Here is a 20,015-nt window from a genome sequence, read left to right on the forward strand (position 1 = left end):
TTCATACGATAATAAGATGGATAATTATAATTGCTGCTATTCGTTTCTTTACATGCACAAACACACACATACAACATCCACATTGCTTTGGGCTAGTCTAACAGAATGCATCAACAAACACATTTGAACAGCCACTTAAATCTTTAAGTGGCTGTTTGTCTCTTGGGCTTTAGATACATGCATGAATGGCCATGCATAAGCACAAACCTGGTGGCATACAGCCAAACACATGTGCACACAACTTAAAGTCATTCAAATAGATGACCACACTGCTGCCCTGTCACTACTTCCGTGTATATGAACAGTTTAAGTTGCAGCACATTACTGTACAAGTCTGTAATTGGCCAAAGTGCCGAGCTATGAAACCAGGATGGGAGCTTTAATTGGACTTCACACATTCTTAATGCCATTTCTCTACCAGGTGCATGCTAAACCCACTGATTACACTCCATTATCCAAATGAAATGGTTCTCACAGGGACACTTTCACATACACATGGTTGGAAAAGTACGCAGTAACAAATGAGCACAGACACAGAAGCACGTGTGCACGGAGAGTGACTTTCACAGTCCCAAAAACTGTCTTACATAGTCTTTCAAACAAACTTGTCTGGCTCCTGAACTCAATATTTTTAGACAAGGGGGCTGAGAAATAGCAGGGAGCCTCTTTGATGTTGCTGACAGCTCAAGAGTCAGTAATGAGGACATTGATTATGCTCTGATTGTTGCACCCTCCATGTTTGTGGGTCAGGCTGTTGACACGACTCGGCTGAGTCACACCTCCCGCTGAGCACAATGGACACTGAGAGCCGTCGTTTGAATTCAAATGATTTGCAGAGCAATTAGTCATATGGTTCCAGCCAGGAGTGGAATGTGATTGCCTTGAAGAGAGTACCAGCTTGCTGGGCCTCCAAAACTAGTATTTACCAATTTGCATCTCCATTTGCATTCCCTCTCTCCCTGGCAATGTGTTGGCTGCGGGGAGGATTTAGAGGAAGAACGACACCAATATTGAAACACAGTGATGAAGCAGGCAATGAGAAGAGCTGATAAAGACGGCAGCGCTATATATATTTCACTGCTGTGTCTAGCAGTGTCTCTGAGCGTTGTAAAACACCTTCAGAAAGCAAGAAATGTTGTGAGACAAACAGATGGCGGCTGCCGTAGTAGGAGTTGCTGACTTGACTGCTTTGGGCCAAAATAAATGTCTATATCTGCAACAGAGTGTGTGTCCTGAGCAAGTTTTTGCATGCATGTCTGTGTGTAGATGTGCACTGGGTGTGCATATGCAGGTGTTAACATATTGCAATTAAGCTACTTTGACATCATCTGATCCCTGGAACTTCATCCAAATCTAATCCCCCTTTGATTATAATCTCTTTTAATGAAATACTCAAAGCCTACATATTCATCACGTCAGGGGAAACACAGAGACACGGTGGATATTGAACTGAAGTCAGAAAGAAACCAAGGGGGAATAAAGACAAAGGAGACTCTAATACTTTATGGAATGGAGAAAAAAATCTTGACAATTACCACTAATTGTAGTCATTATTGCTCTCATTCTCTGCATCAATATTGTGATTCATATCGGGGGCCATCAGGGCCTGCCACTGCCATCCCAATTATTTTTCTAATGGCTGTTATTACTCATCACCATAGAAACTGGGCTTGGCCGCCATTGTCTTAAACAGTGGTAATTGCAAGAGCGTTGCTGTGCATCCTGACACAAACAGTGCAGGGTCTGCGCGTGACTAGTGACCCATCAGAACCAACAGTAAGCGTGCCCTTAAGAGCAAGACAGAGAGTGGTCAAAAGTTTGCTTCTGGGAGGAGGCCAGAGAAACTAATTAGCTGTCCATTTGTACACCCACTTCTCCTGACAGCTGTCACCTCTTCAAAGAAAATTAGCTGTGGTGGGATGGCGGTAAAGCACAAAGAAAAGCGGGAAAGAAAAATAAAAATTAAAACTCATTAGTGGCTTATGCATCAGTGATGACTGACATCCGCAGTTGCTTTCTGAGAGATGCCACCCAGAAACACCTGCTGCATGCTGGTGTATGATCAATCTTAGCAAAGAGAACGAAAGAACAGAGGGATATAGAGATGGCGGGGAATGAGGGCTCTAACCAGGAAATGATAGCAGGGAGTTAGGAAGTGATGGTTCGGGTATAATAATGCAGCTGGTGGGGGCTGGACGAAATATGCGAGAGATGACGCATATTCTTCAACTCCCGCTCGTAACGCAGCTGGGTACAGCACTTTAGTTTGACTGTAGGTTTTATAGGCTGCCATTCACATCAAGGCCATGAGCCTGTGCCTCTGATCACCAGCATGGTACAATCCACAGAGGGAATGAGAAGGAGGGGGAGGGAATCAACCTCTGTGACAGAGGTATTAATCTCGGCCCCATTAAAATCTGTGCCCATAATAAAATACTCCACAAGCGTCGACTCGTATTAAGAGAGAATGGCGAGTGCAATCGATATCATGGTAGTGCACTGACGGTTATGGCAGTGGATAAATAAAACTGGACGGGGAGCAAAAACAATCACTTCTCTCTCCAACCAAGCGGGGGCAGTATTTTATAGCAGTGAAATTCCCATCATTTCCCATGCCACTGCCCCCGCTGTCACAGCCCTGGAAAAAGAAAAAAAGAGGTCCTTATTTACTATGGCAGGAGACATCCAAGAAGGGCCATCATTTCAAAATACATAAACAAATAAATAAATAATAGGCAGGCAAATTCATAAGACAAGGGACCCGTCCTAATGGTCCCACAATAGGGTGAGTTATAAGCCAAGGGAGCCAGTGGGTAGTGGGACAGAGTGAGGGGATGAAAGGAGGTGTAGAGAGCTAAAAGAAGGGGATTTGGGAGGCAGCCAGGTGGACTGCTGGCTCACCCTTGGTCACGGTAAATTCTAGAAACTGTCTCACTGGTGCAGGGTTAGCAGGCTGAATTACGGCCTTGCTGCGTCTCTCTCACTTGGTATCACTCTCCCCTTATTTCACTCTCTCCATGTCTTTGAAGGTGGAGAAAGGTGAAGATTGAACAGAAAGACAAGCCACATAAGAGATGAACTGTCTCCATTTGCCCCAAACAAGCCCTCATGTATCCTTGAAGAAGTGCAGTCACTGTCTCCCTATTCATTATCTGTCATTATCTTTCAACTGGACGAGGGCCAAGAGCTTGTGTTTTCTTTGCATGCTGGTCACGGATTTACAAGGGAACTGGTGCTGTAGACTACAATGCATAACCCCTGATGTTGTTACTGCTTTAATTAAAACAATAACAGCAGCTCATAGTTTCCACTCATAAGGGCTCGTCCTTTGGCAACTTCTCCATCACTTCCCATCTGGATGTACATATTTTTATCTTGCGTTATCCCGTGAGTCTGCGAGGCAAGTCGGGTTCTACGGTATGTATGCAAATGAAGTGTGCAGTGTTTATATGCGTGAGTGTATATTTATGCGCATGTGTGTACGAACACTTGCTCTAGGTTAATCACAGAGTTTTGCAGCGCTCCGACTCTATGAAATAGCTGACTTTGACGTTCTTCCACTCCAAACCTCCCACTGCAGACCCGCAACTCTCTCCCGTTCCCTCTCCCCTCTTTCTCTTCCCAGTCTAAAATTATCGCTTTATCTCACAGGGAGGCAGAACTCTGCCAATCAAATCCAGTTCCAAGAAAAAAAAGTCTCCCTGTACATAAATAATACATAATCCTTTACAAATCTCGCTGTCGTCTCTCTCATTACCTTTGTTCAGTCCCTTTCTGAAGTCCTCTTTTCCCCTCCTACGCTCACACTTTCTTCTCAGTTTTTGAGTGTACTACCCTCTCCCCGATTTTTACTTCGTCCACAGCTCATAATTCTCTCCTCCCGCTGTCTTCGTGTCTAATCTCATTCTCACATCTCCCTCTTTCCTCTTTTTATTTAAACCCAGAGTCTCTCCATCCATCTCCTCCCCACCTTTTGCCTTATCTAATCCCCGATTCCTCGTCATTCAGCGTTCCTTCTCCTTTCTGCCCGTCTTCTTTCTCCTTCTCATCTCCCTTATCTTTTATTGCATCGTTCATCATGCATCTTCTTCATTAATGCTGTCCTAAAGGTCCCCTTTCCTCTTCTCTCCTGGGCCTCAGGAGAACTTTTTTCTCTTTAAATCTTCCCTGTTATCTCTGGTCTCTAAACTCTTTCTCCTTCTCTTTTTCTTTCTTCATGTTGTTTTTTTTCCTGGCTTTGCAATAGTTTCATTCTGAACTCCAATATGCTTTCATTCCCCTTGCAATCTCTCTCATTCTTTCTCTTTTTGTGACTCAGTGGGAATCTTTTCCTGCCTCTCTGCTGGTTCCATCTCCACACTCTCCTTCCCTAAATGTGATTTGTTCTGCAGCTCAAGTCTGCAGCATAATCATGCTGTTTTTATAGTGTGCGGGGAGAGGGGAAGAGAAGGAGCAAGGGGAAGACAGAAAAAAGTGAGAGGAGTGAACGGGACAAGAGGACAAAACAAAAATAAGTGGAGCAAGAGACCGAATGCTTCAGTTTCCCCTCTTTCATCTTCTCTACTTTCTCTTCTCTTAATTGCTTGTCATATAGCTCAGCCCTGTCCCTCTATCCTACCCTCTTTTTTTCTCAGTTTTTCTTAATCTCTCTCTCTTTCTCTCTCTCCTTTAGACCTCATTTCATCCATCAAGCAATGGTGTACTATTAGAACTGCACTGCTAATCAGCAAATCAGCATAAAATTGTCTCTTTTCACTCTTGACCTCTCATTAGAAACATTTACTTTCATTTATTTACATATTTCAAATCCTGTTTTTAGCATTCTGATTTTGCTCCCTAGTCACACTGCCTTCATCCTCCATTGCATTGAAATCTTATTATTTTACTGCTCTCATCCCCCTTTTTTTCCTCACACCTCCTCTCCTCCTTTCAACGCATTTCTCATTTTGACCTTTGCATCTTGATGTCTCTCTAGCCCTTTAGCGTATTTCAATCACCTCATCCCTGCCTTGCCCCATACCTTCTTCATTCCTCCCCCACTGAATTGTATGTGTCTGAGCCCTCTCTGCTCCCCTTGTCCACCCATCCCATTACTCTTTTTGCTCCCTTATTCACCTCCTCTTATGCTTCACAAATTACCATCTCTTCCTCTCTTTTCTTTCCCCTCCTTTTCCCCACATTTTCTGACAGCCAAAGCTGGTTAGCTCTATCTACTCTGCAGCGTTTTACGGCCTGAGTCTGTCACAGTCCCAACAACCCTGCAACAATGGCCACCACACATACCCCAACAGCAGCTTAAAGGAAATTTACAAGGCTATTACAACCACGGCAACTACACTGGAGATTCAACACAGCCAAAAGCATTGGTTTTAAGACCCCTTCAAAATTTCCCTTTGGTGTGTGTATACTGTGGATATCATATGTCTGAAACTCATGGATGTGTATGTGTGGGAAATAAAATGCACTGATATGTGCATGTATTTAAAATCATGTGTGCATACTTTGAAACGGCGCATGCGAGAGAGCGTATGTGAATGCTCATTCAAGGCACAACTCGAAACTGCTTTGCTGGCTTGAAATTTAAACCCTGACTGCCAACACAAAAACTCGTTCTCTGTATAGATTATTCCCCACTTGTTACCCCAACCCAAGATCCCCCTCTACAGTCCATCATAGTACCACCACTACTACTGCCACTACAAAAATAATTGAATTTGTAAATGAAGGGAAAAGGATATTGTTTACTAGTGAGTAGCAGGGAAACAACATCTCCCCTCCTTTAAATTCATAATAATAATGACAGGAGGTATTAATAGCACAGCAGCAACTCTGCTACTGATCTCACTCCACTTCATCTACTGCTCTGGTTTGTGTTCAATCAATCATCTCTTGGCTTCAAATCTCGATCTCATGCAACTCTTTTTGAGGTCTTTTGGTGTCTTGTTTCATCTCTGTACCATCCGCTCCATCTCTGTCTTTCTTCCATACACACACAGAGTGCACTGTTCTCCATCTCTGTCTTTCCATTTCACTTTTTCTGCCTCTGCGGCTCCCTGCCTCCCTCACATACAGTACAAGTTTCTGTCTGGCCAAATCGTGTTTTCCTTGTGTCAGTCTGGCTCTCTCTCAATATTTGTCTCTCGCACTTCACTCTTGCACCATGCTCTCATACTCTGGGGGTCTAACGTTCTCACATTAGGTTCTTGAACCACACTCTTGCTTTCTCTACTTTTCATTTGCTTTCCTTAAGTCCTCAAGTTATTCCCCAGTCTCTTCATCTCATGGGGATACATGCTTGTCTTCATTTTGTCTGTCTTTAACCTTAGATGTAATTACCAAACTTAAATTAGGCTGAGCAGCAACATAATCAAAAGCACTGAGAAACACGGACCTGCAAGACCCAAAGGATCCAATGCTAACACCCACATGACACCTTCTCCATGTCCCAGTGGGTCAGAGTTGTTCTGGAAGCACAATGGGGTCCTACACAATATAGCTGCAATGTTGCATCTGATCAGTATAATTACCAGTACACTGAAAAATGATTTCATTGTGTGTTATTGTCCCTTGGTCACATCTTGGATTTTTTAGCTTTTTGCACATTTGGACACCAATTACTTATGACTTATTCTTTTTATATGACAAAAACATCAGATACAACATTTGGAGGAGTTTAAATTTAAATTACACTGATGTATAGTGTCTATACTAAGAGTGTTTACACGTGAAAATGAAATGCTTGCTTCCTTGACTTACTTAGTGAGTAGCAGTAGAAACAACTGTGCGCATTTCATTTAACCAGTATGTGGGTGTGAGTTCATGTGAATAAGTGCAGGACTTACGAGTGATGCAGAGCAGGACCAGAACTAGGCTGCGCAGAGCAAGAGAGTAAGGAGCAGGAAGGAGGCGGCAGAGGACAGAGCTTCGGACAGGCCTCATTGTGTATTGAGAACTTGCGTTTGTATGTATAAATGTGCGCGTGTGTGTGTGTGGCTGTGACTGTTTGATCAATGGCTCCTCTGTGACCCTGCCTGCACTGCTACTGACAAACCAGTCCACACACACACATATATGCACTTGGATTTGTTCTCAAAAACAATGCCGACTAACGCACATGCTAACTGTTGTTGTATGAGGACAAACTGTGCTATATAGCATCCAAGCACATGCAAAGAAACTGCTTTAGCAACAAATCCACACAAGACTGACTTCTAGCCAGCGTTTGCACGCAACACACAAACGTTTTACCAGAGCTCAGAGCAATTATAGAGCAAGCGATTTAGACACTATATCACAACGCACACAGAGAAAAGCTTACAGCAACAAAGTTCATTTGTTGACTATAGCTCCTTGTGTTCCTTAGACAGAATTTAGAATATGCATTGTTTTAATTCCATGTAATGTGGGAGATTTGCTACTGCAAAGTCCTACAGAGGCTCAGTTCGATTTAAAGAAAATATAATTTTTTATTGTAGCGCTTTAAGTCTCCTGAGACCAAAGCCTGAGATTCTCAAAATCAATAAACTGAGAAAAACTATGCCAAACAGTACCAAACAGACCGTATACTAACAAGGGTATTCAGTAATGGCAGCTATGCAATTAACTGAATGAGGTACAGGTTAATTAATTCTTCAACTGTATACTACAGTGTCACACTTGGAGCTTATAGCAGGGTCTGAGCAATAATGAGCCACACAGTTAACCACAACAACAAATAGGCAACCTGTCTCCATTGGGTCAAACCACACTTATTTAGGGGAAATAAACCATCAGTATTACAATATTTCAGTCAAATAAAACACAAGAAACTGACATCCAAAGCAAGTCTGATTTTCTCTGCTGGTGTTGACAATATTACAACTTTCAAAATAGAACCATCTCCATTGCTATGCCCTTAAGGACAGAAGAATCTAGGGCAACAACGTTCATCCTCAAACAGATTGTATTTTAATGAGTTAGACAAGGTTTTCAGCACTTCTCACCCAACAAATCAGTAGGCAGAGAAGTCAATGTTCCTTAGAGCTAATACCAAACCATCCAGACCTCTTGAGAGACTGAGACACTATCTTACTGCAACTCATCTACAGATAGCCAAGGTTAAATAAAATCCATTGAGCTCGAGTGCAGCGCTGAAAAGACAGAGTGAAAGTGCTTGCCCTATGTAGAAGAACGAACTTGCAAAGCACTGAACAAAACTGTTGTAAGATACTTTACATTCAGATGCTACATATTTTGGTATGCTATATTACCCCGGAGACTTGCACGTGATCCTCACAAGAATCAAGAATCTACCATTATTCGCTTGGATGCTAGAACTTTGCAGATGAGCTATCATGTACACACTGTAGCGCAAATGGACAGTGATTTTACATGGTAATTTCAGACTTCTCTGAATAATCACAGGCTATCGGACAGTTTAATCATGCAGCATCGGCTTTCCTAATGCTTCCTTTCTAACGTGTTCCACTGGCTGCAGTCGGCGCCTGGGTGCACTCCAGTTACACTCTCGCTCAAACACGCTGATCTCAAACCCTGCTGTGTTCAAGGTCCAGACACAGTTTTGCTGATTGTCAGGACCTGATGCCTTGTTGGTCTGTGTAAGTGTGTGGCTCTGGTGTGTTTGTGCGTGTGTAGTTGTGAGTGCTTAATGTGTGTGTGTTTGTAGTGTAGAGACAAAGCGCAGCGAGCTGCACCGCACACCTCACTGAGCACTATCTGATGGAATAAAGTGCGGGTGTCATCCTTAGATTACTACACACTGTCTGCCTTCTCTCTCACTCTCTGTGCTACTGCAAACACAATGAGCTCTAACGGCGATTGCTCTGACACTCCTGGCAAAGCTGAAAGCGGATCATTGCCAATCTTCCCTACAGTGCTGACTTCATTGGTCAACTGGCTGATGCTGAGAAAATTACTCTGTGTTGGTGTACACCAGCAGCTCGGGTCTGGCAGGTCTAAGGCCTAGCAGCACTCAGATGGAAACAAAGTCTATCCACTTGTTAAAACTGATCTCAAATTGTGCTTAGTTTATCCATTCTAGCGCCCGTTCTCTGTCCTCTTCTTTTAATCCTCTGGTCCGCAGAAGCTAGTTAGTTCCCACAACTTGTCCTCGTTTTGCTTCTTTCCTGTTGATCTATGAAAACTGTCATAATCCCAGTGTGCTATCACTGCTGATCAAATCCATCTGTCTGTTTTCTGTCGTTCACTTGCTTATATAAGCCTGGCCTCCCTCTCCTTGCTTAGACTCTGTGTGCGTGTGTCAGTGTGGGATCAGTGTCTGCATATTTGGCATACTATTTTGTGAAGGTTAGAGATGTCTGTGTGTGGATGGAAGCAGTGACAATGGATGCCTTTCAGGTCAACAAACAGTGGCAGTGTGTGTGCGTGTGTGAACTGTGCTTGACTGTTCAGTGTTGACTGAAGAAGAGTGTACATTTGGCTGACTGTTTAGCCCTTTCACTATCTACTAGCCATTAATTTATCCATGCAGCCACGAACAGAGGCATCATAGTGCCTCTTTATGTTAAATGGGTGTTTTTATGGCTGCAGCGATGCACATGGCTGTCTGCTGACAAGAAGTGGGTACGTGTTTTTTGTCTTTGTAATTCAAACTGGATGCAGAGAAAGGAAAAATGAACATGACTATGACTATATATGAGTTATGCTGATGCGAGTTTGGCCCATCAAAAGGTATCGGCTCCATATTTTTATACTGATGAAACAGAAATCATTGCTAACAGCTAGACCAACCTGACAGTAAATTTTGTTTCACCACATTGTGCATAATGAAATTCCTTTGTTCAAGCTCATGTACTATCATTACTGCTATTGGCAATAAAACCTGCAATACAAAGCCAATAGTGGAAGCTAACTGCAGCAGACGCCGCGTCTTTGACATTCATTGTCCTGTAAAATGCGAAAGGCAACACAGCTTTGCTTTTATAATAGCACCTCTACTTGTTCTTAATCAACTAATCATAAACTATCAGTCCTAATGTGCCACAAGCTGTATTTACAAACATCTTAATGCATTTAATTTGAAACACGCTGTTCCCTATCATCAAGTCAAATAAAGTCAAATTTATTTATCAAGAGCTTTTAACAAAATAGGGTCATCGCAATGTACTTTATAGATTAACTAAGGACATAATTACAGACAAAAAGAACACATTGCAAATCATACCCACAACTGGTGAGTATGTGTGTATTTGTTAGTCTGCAAAGTCCCTGTGTGGGCAACCCCCTGATGGGTGTATTTGTTTTTGTCGCAGTGTGTGCGGAAGGAATGGAAGTAATGGCAAATTGTGTCCCCTATCCCCCTTCCTCTTTTTTTTCCTTTTTCCCTCTCTCTCTCATCCAAATCAAATTTTTAATGGGCTTCATTGGTGCCACCGTGGAATAAGTGTTGCCAAAGCACTTAAGGGGCTTAAGTCAGCAGCGTGCTGAAAATATTAAGCGCTCAAACAGCCTTACAAGGATCCCTGCCTGCTTAAGTATGCCGAGGAGGTCGTGCCAGCATTTAATACCAATGGTATTAAAGCTCTCCGACAAGGGAGAGGAACAGAAATATAGATATATACAGTATGTACCACACCTGGGAACAGATACACCCTCACCGGAAGAATGGGAAGAGACTGAAGGCATGAGATGGACAAGTCATGAGGAGACAAGAGGGACGTAAAAGGGGAAAGATTAGCAGTGAGGTGAAGAAAACAGTGAATTTAATGACAAAGCAGGAAGCAGGTAAGCGAAAAGAAGTGGTGAGACAGTTAGGAAAAGGGAGGGAGAGAAGGAGAGGAAAAAAAAATCAGTGTAGAGGAGGGATGCAGGGGAATTGTGCCAAGGTGTGGGAGGTAAGGGTTGATGGGATAGCTGTGAACCAGCAGCAGAGGGCTAATGCAGAGATTCTATCGGGAGGCTTATCCAAGATTAAATTTCTCTTTGTCCTTAAGGCGCTTCTTGGGTAAGCGGAAGTGTCGAATTTATTTCTTATGTCTCCCTTGAGGTTGAGGCGAGTGGGTTTGGAACATATGAGTGTATGTGTGCGCCTAAGCACGAGGTGGTGATGTCTTCGTAGAGGTGGAGCATATGTATATGTGTCTATGTAGGCATGAAATTTGTAGGTTTATTAACTGGCAAAGTGAGGAGGAGGGGGTGTATTCCTGAAAGGTAAAATAATCAAATTAAGATTCAAGTAGGCTGTTAGTGTGGCAATAACACAGGTACGTGAATTTGTACGTTAAATTTGCATATTCAGAAACGTGTGAGTTTTCCTTCTTTATAGATTTTGTTTTATGAGCTGCTACAAAGCCCTACACTACGAGAAAGTCACAAAAACAAAATGTTATCTGAACTGTCCTGACTGACTAATATCCTCTGGGTTTTATTCAGTGTACGCAAAAAAAAAAAAAAAAAAATTCAATCTGCAGCTGCTGTTTGAGATACTACAAAATGAATAGGAATTTACAAGGAGAACATCAGAAATTCTAAATTGCAGGTCATGTTTCTGATTTAAAAAAAGAAAAAAAAACTATTTTGACCGAGCTCTGAGTACATTCATATCGGGCCTGACAAGCTCAATCAGCCTCTCCCTGGCCCTCTGCTCTCTTTCTCCTCTCATCTTTCTGATTTCTTGTTTGGTTGACTTGGTGTTAATAGCTACCCTAGAGCCATGCACTAGCTAATCCAGCTGGGTTTGCTCTGAACTCTAATTAGAAAAGTCACAGCTCCTCAATCTATTTGACACTATCAGTGACTGCATTTTCTGGAGGCACAGCTGAGGTTACTTCCAGCTCACCTCATACTCCTGGGCAAAGGGATCAATGTGGCCCGATCATTGGGGTGGCTTTCGAATGACACCAACAGCCTTTCTTTACACAATTTAGGATTACAAAGTTTTGATTTTCTTTATTTTCACTGTTTGTTGACAATGGTGGCTGGCGAATAAATACAAGTCAATGCTGCTCACAACACGACAGGCTCATAAGAATGCAAAACCAATACTGGGGCTTGAATCACTGGCTGTCTGAAATGACGTAGTTTGCATGGAAATAGGCTATGTGTAAAGACTGCGCATTTTAGTAGATATTTTCTACCTCAAAGGATAAATCTCTCTACTTTTAAAAGCATTTATAGAGGCAGTATTCCTTAGGAGCCAATTTCACTGATGTTTCTAAGCACATTTATAGAGGAAGTAAGCTATTCTGATATTTCCTACTTGACACAATCATCTATTCCACGTAAATAAATAAAACACTGCTTTGTCTTAGCTTTCTGCTTTGTGTATGTATAGTTAACCCTGAGATTAAACTCACTTTATGGTCGATAACAGGACTGGCAGTCTCTTTTCACTGATTTTATGAGTTGAGGGAAAGACATAACAGGGCTGAGGTAGACATATACAGACATCCTATTGTTATTTCTAGTCCCATTAAGCATTTACAATGCATCAACTGCGCATAAAAAGGGACAATTTTAGCGTACTTTTTTCCACCACGGCAAATTTTAAGCCACAACACTCTCAGCCTTACTGCAATTTATCTCCACCATAAACTCTGGGGAATCTTGCATTTTAATTTATATTGTGAAGCTTTGCTTTATCATGATCACTGAAAAAATGCATCTTTCCAAGCTTCAAGTTGCACTTGTATCCCAAGGACTGTCCAATCACCATCAGCATGAGGAACTACTGGTCAATAATACAGCTGATTTAGGTGCCACAACAAGTAGAGTATTTTCTTAAGCGCGTACCAAATATTTTTTTTAGTTTTTGTGAATTCCTGCGAGCACTTTTTGTGTGCCAAAAACACCACAACAAATGTTAAATACCTAACAACACAGACAAAAACTATGTCTTGATTTTCCTCTTCTGCTTTTCCACAGTCCTGTCTTTTGTTGACTTTAATAGTTTGTCAATGTGCTTTTTTTAAGTGACAATTCTTTTCCAAACATTTTTCAAGGATGCATTCCAAGATGACTCTGTGGCACATTAGGATACTCTTAAATGATTGGACAAAAGCTAGAAAACACCTCTCACATCAAGCACTCACACAAATGTTAAAAACTCACTTCTGTTATGACTCACTTCTCAAGGGGTGTCTATACAATAATAATTAAAAAAAAAATGTGTAAAGAAGTGAATGAATTTGCTCTTCCAATTCAAGCACAGGATCAAGTTGTTGAAGAAAACCACATCCGAACATCCCCAGAATCATCAAATGTCTCAGTACGCACAGTATAGTTCTTTCAAGTACTTTTCACATTTTGCAAAGTTACATAGCCTACATGCAAACTTATGTTGCAATAATTAAGTCAATTTATAAAAAGAAGTAAAGAAAATGCACATTTTGAACAAAGCTAAACTGCAAATGCAAAATATTTATATGGCATCATTCAGACCTATACTGTATGTATAAAAATGTCCAGTATCACTCTGTTCCTTCTCCTTATGCCCTATTCATTTTTACATAACAACTAAATGCTATTTAAAAATTATTTTATGTTGTTTTAGACACAAAAAGCACACGAGTAAAGGCAGGGTAAAGGCCTTGTTGAAAAAGAATAAACACCTGCTTCTGATCTGTTCTCACTCCTGAATACTACTAACTGAAAATATTCAGTTAGTAGTATTCAGTTTAGCAAGAGTGCAGCATCGTTAGAGTTCAAGGATTCAAGGAGCTTTATTTGTCATTTGCATCAAGTTTGCAGGTTTGCTGAAGTGAATATGGCAAAAATCGTGAATACTGGTGTCCAAGTCCTGTGCTTTGGATAAGAAAAACTTTCTTACACTGAGCTATAAAAGAAAGTTGGATTTCATCAACTTGAAAGACTGCCAGTAAGCATAATTTGAGCTTCAATTACTTCTCCTATTAAACATAGCTGGCAAACCAATAATCAGTCCAAATGGTATATTTCAGAAGACTGCATTGCATTCTACCAAAGCATCCCAGAATTTGACAAGACTCTGGATGCCAGGAGTTACAGTGCCTGTAAGTACTGTCTGCAAACCCAATGACATTTAGTAAAGAATAGCTTTAGTTGCACACTTGCAAGTTGTTAACCTGGCATCATGCAGGTTATGTAAGAAGAGCCCATAGACCTTGTTAGTGCAGATAAAATTTGTAACACTAGCAGTCAGAAAAAAAAGCATGAGGAATCAAGGTAGCTGCGGGGTTTCTCATTTGCTCAGATAAAGAGAAGGTGTAAAGCAAAGTGTAAAGCATGTTGACCAGCAAGGTTGGGATCTTTTTAATACAAGCCTGACACTTTCTATAAATCTCCTCCAGACCCTTCCCATTGTCATGTATGGAATAATAAAAAGATACAGAGTTTAAGTTTAACAAGTCATTACAAGCACATTTTATGCACGGCCATGTAAGAAGCCATACTGTGGCGCTACAGAATGCTAAGCTCAGTTATCTCTCATTGAGTAAGATAAATGCAAACATTGTTACCTGCCAACTCTAAAATGTACTCTCTGAGCTTCCTAACAAGTGTTGCTATGAGTCGCATGCTACGCTGCTACCTGCTGGGAGTAACACTCATTATCCATGTGGCATTGTACCTCCCAGTGACAGGGTACAACTCCCCGCTCACTGTTTTCTCTGCTGCATTGCATGTGTCAGTCTCTTTTTCTTTGTGTCCCCACTGCATGAGCTAACATTTGTGTGTTATGTATTTGGAACCCTCCTTTGTTCCCTGATATGTGCATGTGTGACAAATGGCTGTCAGTGACTGCATGTGTATGCACCGGCTCACTATCTTGCCCTTTACTTTGCAGGTATGTTCATATGATGTGTTACTGATGTTCATATCAGCCTGTCAAGGCTGCAGCTTATGATGTTTCATTTTCATTCACTCTGCAGAGGCTTTGTATATTTCAGTGTGAATGTGTAGCTGTAAACAGGGTCTGGTACAGGTTAGCTGTGTGCTGTCGTGCCATAGTGTATGCGATTAGAATTGAGCAGCGATGGGCCAGCTCGCTGGGGAGTGCCCTGCCAACTGCTTTGCCCCCATTCCGCCAATTCACTAACGCCTAACAAAGGGATAATTTCTCCCTTGCATGATATAATCTTTCCTTTCACCCGCTGCCTCAGTGGAACCATTTGTGGCTTTTTATCACATTTCTCTTTCTATCCCTTCATTTTCTCTGTCTCTCTTACTGCTGTGTCTGTTGCTTTTTCCACCCGCTCCTCACTCGTATGTCTCTCGCTCCCTCCTTGCTTGCCCTCTCTTCCTCTGTTACGTTTTTCCAATCCTTTTCTTGCTCGACTCTTCTCTCACTATGACCTTACAGCAGGTCTTTGCGCTGGAGTCACTCTTACTCTTTCCCCCTTTTGCTCTCTCTCCCTCTTTCTCTTCGTCTCTCTGGAGGAAAATCACAAACTCATCAGTTTGCCGGCTCTGTTCCTGACGAGCAGGATCGCAAGGAGAATATTAACGAAGCTCCGCAGCCAATTAACACCTAAAGCACATAACAACCTTTTATGCCAGCAGATGCACTTGCATGCATGTCCGCACAAACGTACACACACGCGTGCACACACAAACACATATATTCACGATGCAAGAAGCACACAGGATGCAAACAGTAGCAGGAAAATGCATACCCTGGATGCCACACACAATTCTGCCTAAATACAATCATTGCTACCAAAGAGGTGCACACAAAAACAAACCAGGACTTCAAGTCAAAGATACACATGCTCACGCACGCAAACATGCAAGATACTAATAGATTGCGCTGATGAGCGTGGATGTAGACGGAGAGAGACATTTATAGCAGCAAGGGTGAGTAATCTAGTCAGAAAGGATATACAAAAACAAAAAGAGAGGGGAAAGAAAGCAGAGAAGGAAATGTGTGTGAGGGAGGAGAAAGACAGAACTGTGGAGTGTGAAAAGAAGACATAAAAAAAAGAGGGAAAAATCAGTCATAGAAGGTTAACGTGGCTTGGCTGCTCCTGACATACTTCATTTGAAGGGTTTAATATTGGGTTGGTGCACAACGCGATGCATAAAACATGGTTGTAGAAGGGGCATTAGCAGTGAACCTTTGCGCACACACACAGACTTTCGGACACATGTGGGGCAGTATCCTCATATGCATAAAACATGGTGAGAGACAGTGGGAGCAGGGGGCGTGAGGGAGATAGGAAGAACAAGTGCGAATGGACAAAAAGCGTATGTTAATGACCCGGATAACGAAAGGCGGCCGCAAGGGGTGGAGAGTCAGAGGGAGAGTGAGAGAGGGCTAAGAGTGAGTTTGATAAAAGTAATGGTGAAGGGAATGAGAGAGCGAGAGAGAAAGAGCGAGACTTTCCTCACGGCCTGCTGCTTTTGGATCGAACAGCGTGCAAATGAAAAATGGAGATGAAATAATTAGACAGGCTGACTAGAAGCGCTCATCTAAATATGTAAATGCACTTAATTTTACTTTGATTTGCTCTAGTGCTTCCCTATCACTCTCCCACTTTCTTCTTTCCATTCTTTCCCCGTCATGCATTTTCATTCCACTCCTTCATGATTTTGCATCTTCTTTCCCAGCCTCTCTCTGTCTTTCTGTCACGTTTCCTCTTCTTCCTGGTTTTACCTTCTTCTCTGTTTTGTCTCCCTGCATTAAAGTTATAATATATACAAGTACACACACAGAATCATTCACAGTTTTAGGAACTTTCAGCGTTGTATTTGTCAGCAAAATTGTCTTTAATTAGTTAATTTATGCCTCTATGCTTCTTTGACGGGGTGTGGATGTGTGTGCATGCTTGTACTTACAGCATGCTTAATTGTGTCCAAGCATCACTCCTCCCGGGCCATGCTGATATTCCAGATTTTAAGTTTAAACATTTCAGTTCCAATGGATGCACCTTTGTCTCTGTCTCGCTTCCCAGTTTGAACTCGGATTTCATCCGGACCCAGTGTATAATTGTGCTACCTCCAAAATTGAAGTTCTGTCTGACTACAACTTCAGCCAGGAGTGTACTGCTTCACAGTTGCTCAGGAGAAAAGGGATGATTACAGAGATTAACTCCTTCAGTTTACAATATGGGTGAGTATCATGTTAAGTCAAACCTGAGTGTCTGTATTACAGGAGATTAAAGTCACAATATGGGAGTCAAACGAGCAGCCTAAGAGGCAGATTGCATTCCATTATATCTAATGTATGTTGTTTTGAACCTTCTCTTAAAGCTAGCTATGCAGTTCACATCTGTGTTTTTTGAAGTCCAATAAATACGGCAACATTTCACAGATGCTGTTATAATTAAATACATTGTGCATAATTTCCAATTTGACTTGTTTCAGCAGCTTGTAAACAAAACTGCATATAAAAACACTGTAGAATAAAAAATCTCCTTTCCTTTCATATTTGCCAAGAAGTTTAATAATTGCCTTTTTATGTGTATTTTGACTGAGCGCGTTATTAAATTAGCATACACCGCGTTTGCGCTGTCACTTGTATTTGCTGAAGTTTCTCTTGAAACAAAGATCTCAAATTAAATGAGACGATGGTACCTGAAAGAAGAAAGGAAAAATTAAAATGTGAGTGAGTTTGTATGTGTGTGTATCTGATGTGTGGATTAAAGATGATAAGAGTCACTACGGAAAAAGCCAGCTGTCCTTCTTAATGACAATCTGTCAGAGCTCTGTCCCAAGTACTCCTCCTCCTTCATCACTCTGTAGTGTATTCCTCCAGCCCCTTTCCTCTCCTCTTTGAGCAGGCTTGTACCAAACATCCCTCACTGGGACACTCACTTACTGTTCCTACAAGGTGACTCTGACAGCAGTCCTTCTGGTTTCACTTCTAAGAGTTTCCTTTCCTCCACACTTGCCTCCCTCATACTAATTTGCTTGTTTTTAATGATGTGTCCTTTTTTGGCTCCCCCCCCACTTTTCACCGTTAGAAAAACAGCATTTGACGTGTTGTGAGATTTGATTTCTGCAAATCAGAATATCTGGTTTGATCTATTATATATAGTGTACGTGTTATAAACAATTAAAAACTGGTGCCACACTGTTGTTTTATAAAGACTTTTTATGTTTTTAAGAACCTAAAAATATGTTTAAATGCAGAAAAATGTTAGAAAACATGCTGTCATTGAATTGCTGACTGACTCTTTTATGAAAATCACTAAATGATGATTAATGACTCAGTCACACAAAAGCAAAAATAGGATGGTAACCTCCTTCTGAATGGGAGAAATTGATGGCTGCCTAGTCATTGCGCTGAATTCTTTTGCAATTAGTAAATGATTGCAACTAGTTAGGAGCCTCAACTTTTGTGACCCCCAGAGGTGCAACACTCTCAGCCTGTGGGTGATTACAAGGTGACTGCACAGGTCACCTGCTGGGAATCAATAGTCTCCAAACAGGTCCGACTCAGACAGACTGGCAGAAGTTTGATTTTAATTTATAAATATAGACAGATTGCCCACACATTGCAATCAGTCTGAGTAAGTCTGCGCCAATAAACGTAACTCATCCACAACCCGTCCTTCTGCAACAGGGGGACTCAACTCATCTTGTTGCCAATCGGCTGTATTTTGGTTATATTCGTATGTAACAGCAAGTTTTCCCAGCACCTATGTCATTTTGCAGTTAAATTGCGCCCCTGCAGTAACTATGTCACTATTTGTGGAGAAATTTCTGAATTTCTATTTGAAATCTATGAGGTTCTGGCTGAACTCTGAATGTGAGTAGTTAATGTGAACTTCTGACTATGCAGATAGATGGCAGATGGCAACAGATTTGTAATTTTCACCAATTTATTACAGTTAATCGCTATATTATCACAAACAGATTAGATCTAATTGCCAACTTGAACCCATTCAATCACAAACTGATAGCAGACTGATAGCAGACTGACTCCATCTTAATGCAGTTTTATTGCCGTCTTGATGCACCAAAGTCACTTTGAAGATGGCAGCCCACTGCGAGTAGTCACCACTTGGAATCAGCGATTTCAAAGGCAATGAGATTGCAAGTTCATAGCAACTATTGTTTTCCCTAGAGTGACTGTAACATAATAGATTTCAACCTGTTCATATGCATGTCATAACTTTTTTTCTGCTTCTTTATTACCTTGAACAGCACTTTGGATTGCTTTTGTGTGAGGTTTTACATCCTCCCACATTAAACTACCCACAGTTAAACGACTGTGTCAGACAAATGAAGATCAATGCAGACAAATTACTATCTCTCTAATTGTGACACATGACAAGGCTACTAATTGTGGTTTAAGAGCCAATGGTTGATAAATGGATTATAGTAATGATTACTGATGTAAAAATAAAGTATGATTTATTGGAACAGAAATTTATGGTGTTTCGACAGACTATAACTTCTTTTCCATTTGCCCATCCACTGTCTGTCTATCTGTCACAGCTGACTCCAGTATAAAAACTCGAACGGCCTTATGGGTTTTGATTTGATTTTCTTTTAGGTTTATGGTTTTGGGTGTTTTTTTGCTTGCTAATATTTTCATGTTTTTGTTTTCTTTTGATGAGAAAATATGGATGACATTCTTGGTGTTTTTTCTTTTCTTTTTTTGCTGACATCAGATATCTAAAAGCATCAAATACATTTTTCTTTCTCTGTCCCTCCCTCACTAACACTTCACACACTGCCCACGTGCATCTGCGCTGCGTTAAACAGCTAGTTGGCAAGTTCAACAGTACCTATCACTGCCTCCACACAAGTGACCCTGACACAGCACTGTTTTTATTCATCACGCCCTATTCTTCTATTCTGCTCTCTTCTTCATGTCCTTCAGCTCTAACTGGCCTCAGGCTCTGTTTATTCATTTATAACTCGCCACTGCTGTTTTTACCTACATAGTAAGCTTTATTGCTCTCTTGCAGCGAACTGAGCAGTGAACATGCATCTGCAAAAATCTGCACACACCACACACAGATCAATGTCACTGTGCTAGAACTATTAAGTAGACATATTTAAAGTTTATTAATCGTACTTTTAATATGCAGAGAGGGCCATATTAACACCCACACACATACTCACACACT

The 20,015-nt window shown here is 41.4% G+C and overlaps 1 protein-coding gene across 4 annotated transcripts in view; it reads right to left on the reverse strand.

Annotated features, from left to right (window-relative positions):
* The window catches only part of cadm4 (cell adhesion molecule 4), a 151,214-nt gene that overhangs the window by 34,769 nt on the left and 96,430 nt on the right, over positions 1 to 20,015 (reverse strand). The window contains exon 1 of one of the 4 annotated variants that reach the window (XM_005455265.4): positions 6,843 to 9,227. The exons of 1 other annotated variant lie outside the window; for it this stretch is intronic. In XM_005455265.4, coding sequence (XP_005455322.1) covers positions 6,843 to 6,939 — 97 coding nt within the window. In that variant the 5' untranslated portion in view covers positions 6,940 to 9,227. Of the gene's footprint in view, positions 1 to 6,842; positions 9,228 to 20,015 lie in introns of those variants that run through there. 2 more of the 4 variants (XM_005455263.3, XM_005455266.4) reach the window with 2 other exon arrangements.

Source organism: Oreochromis niloticus, linkage group LG11 (genome assembly GCF_001858045.2).
Source record: "Oreochromis niloticus isolate F11D_XX linkage group LG11, O_niloticus_UMD_NMBU, whole genome shotgun sequence".
NCBI classification, from domain to species: Eukaryota; Metazoa; Chordata; class Actinopteri; order Cichliformes; family Cichlidae; genus Oreochromis; species Oreochromis niloticus.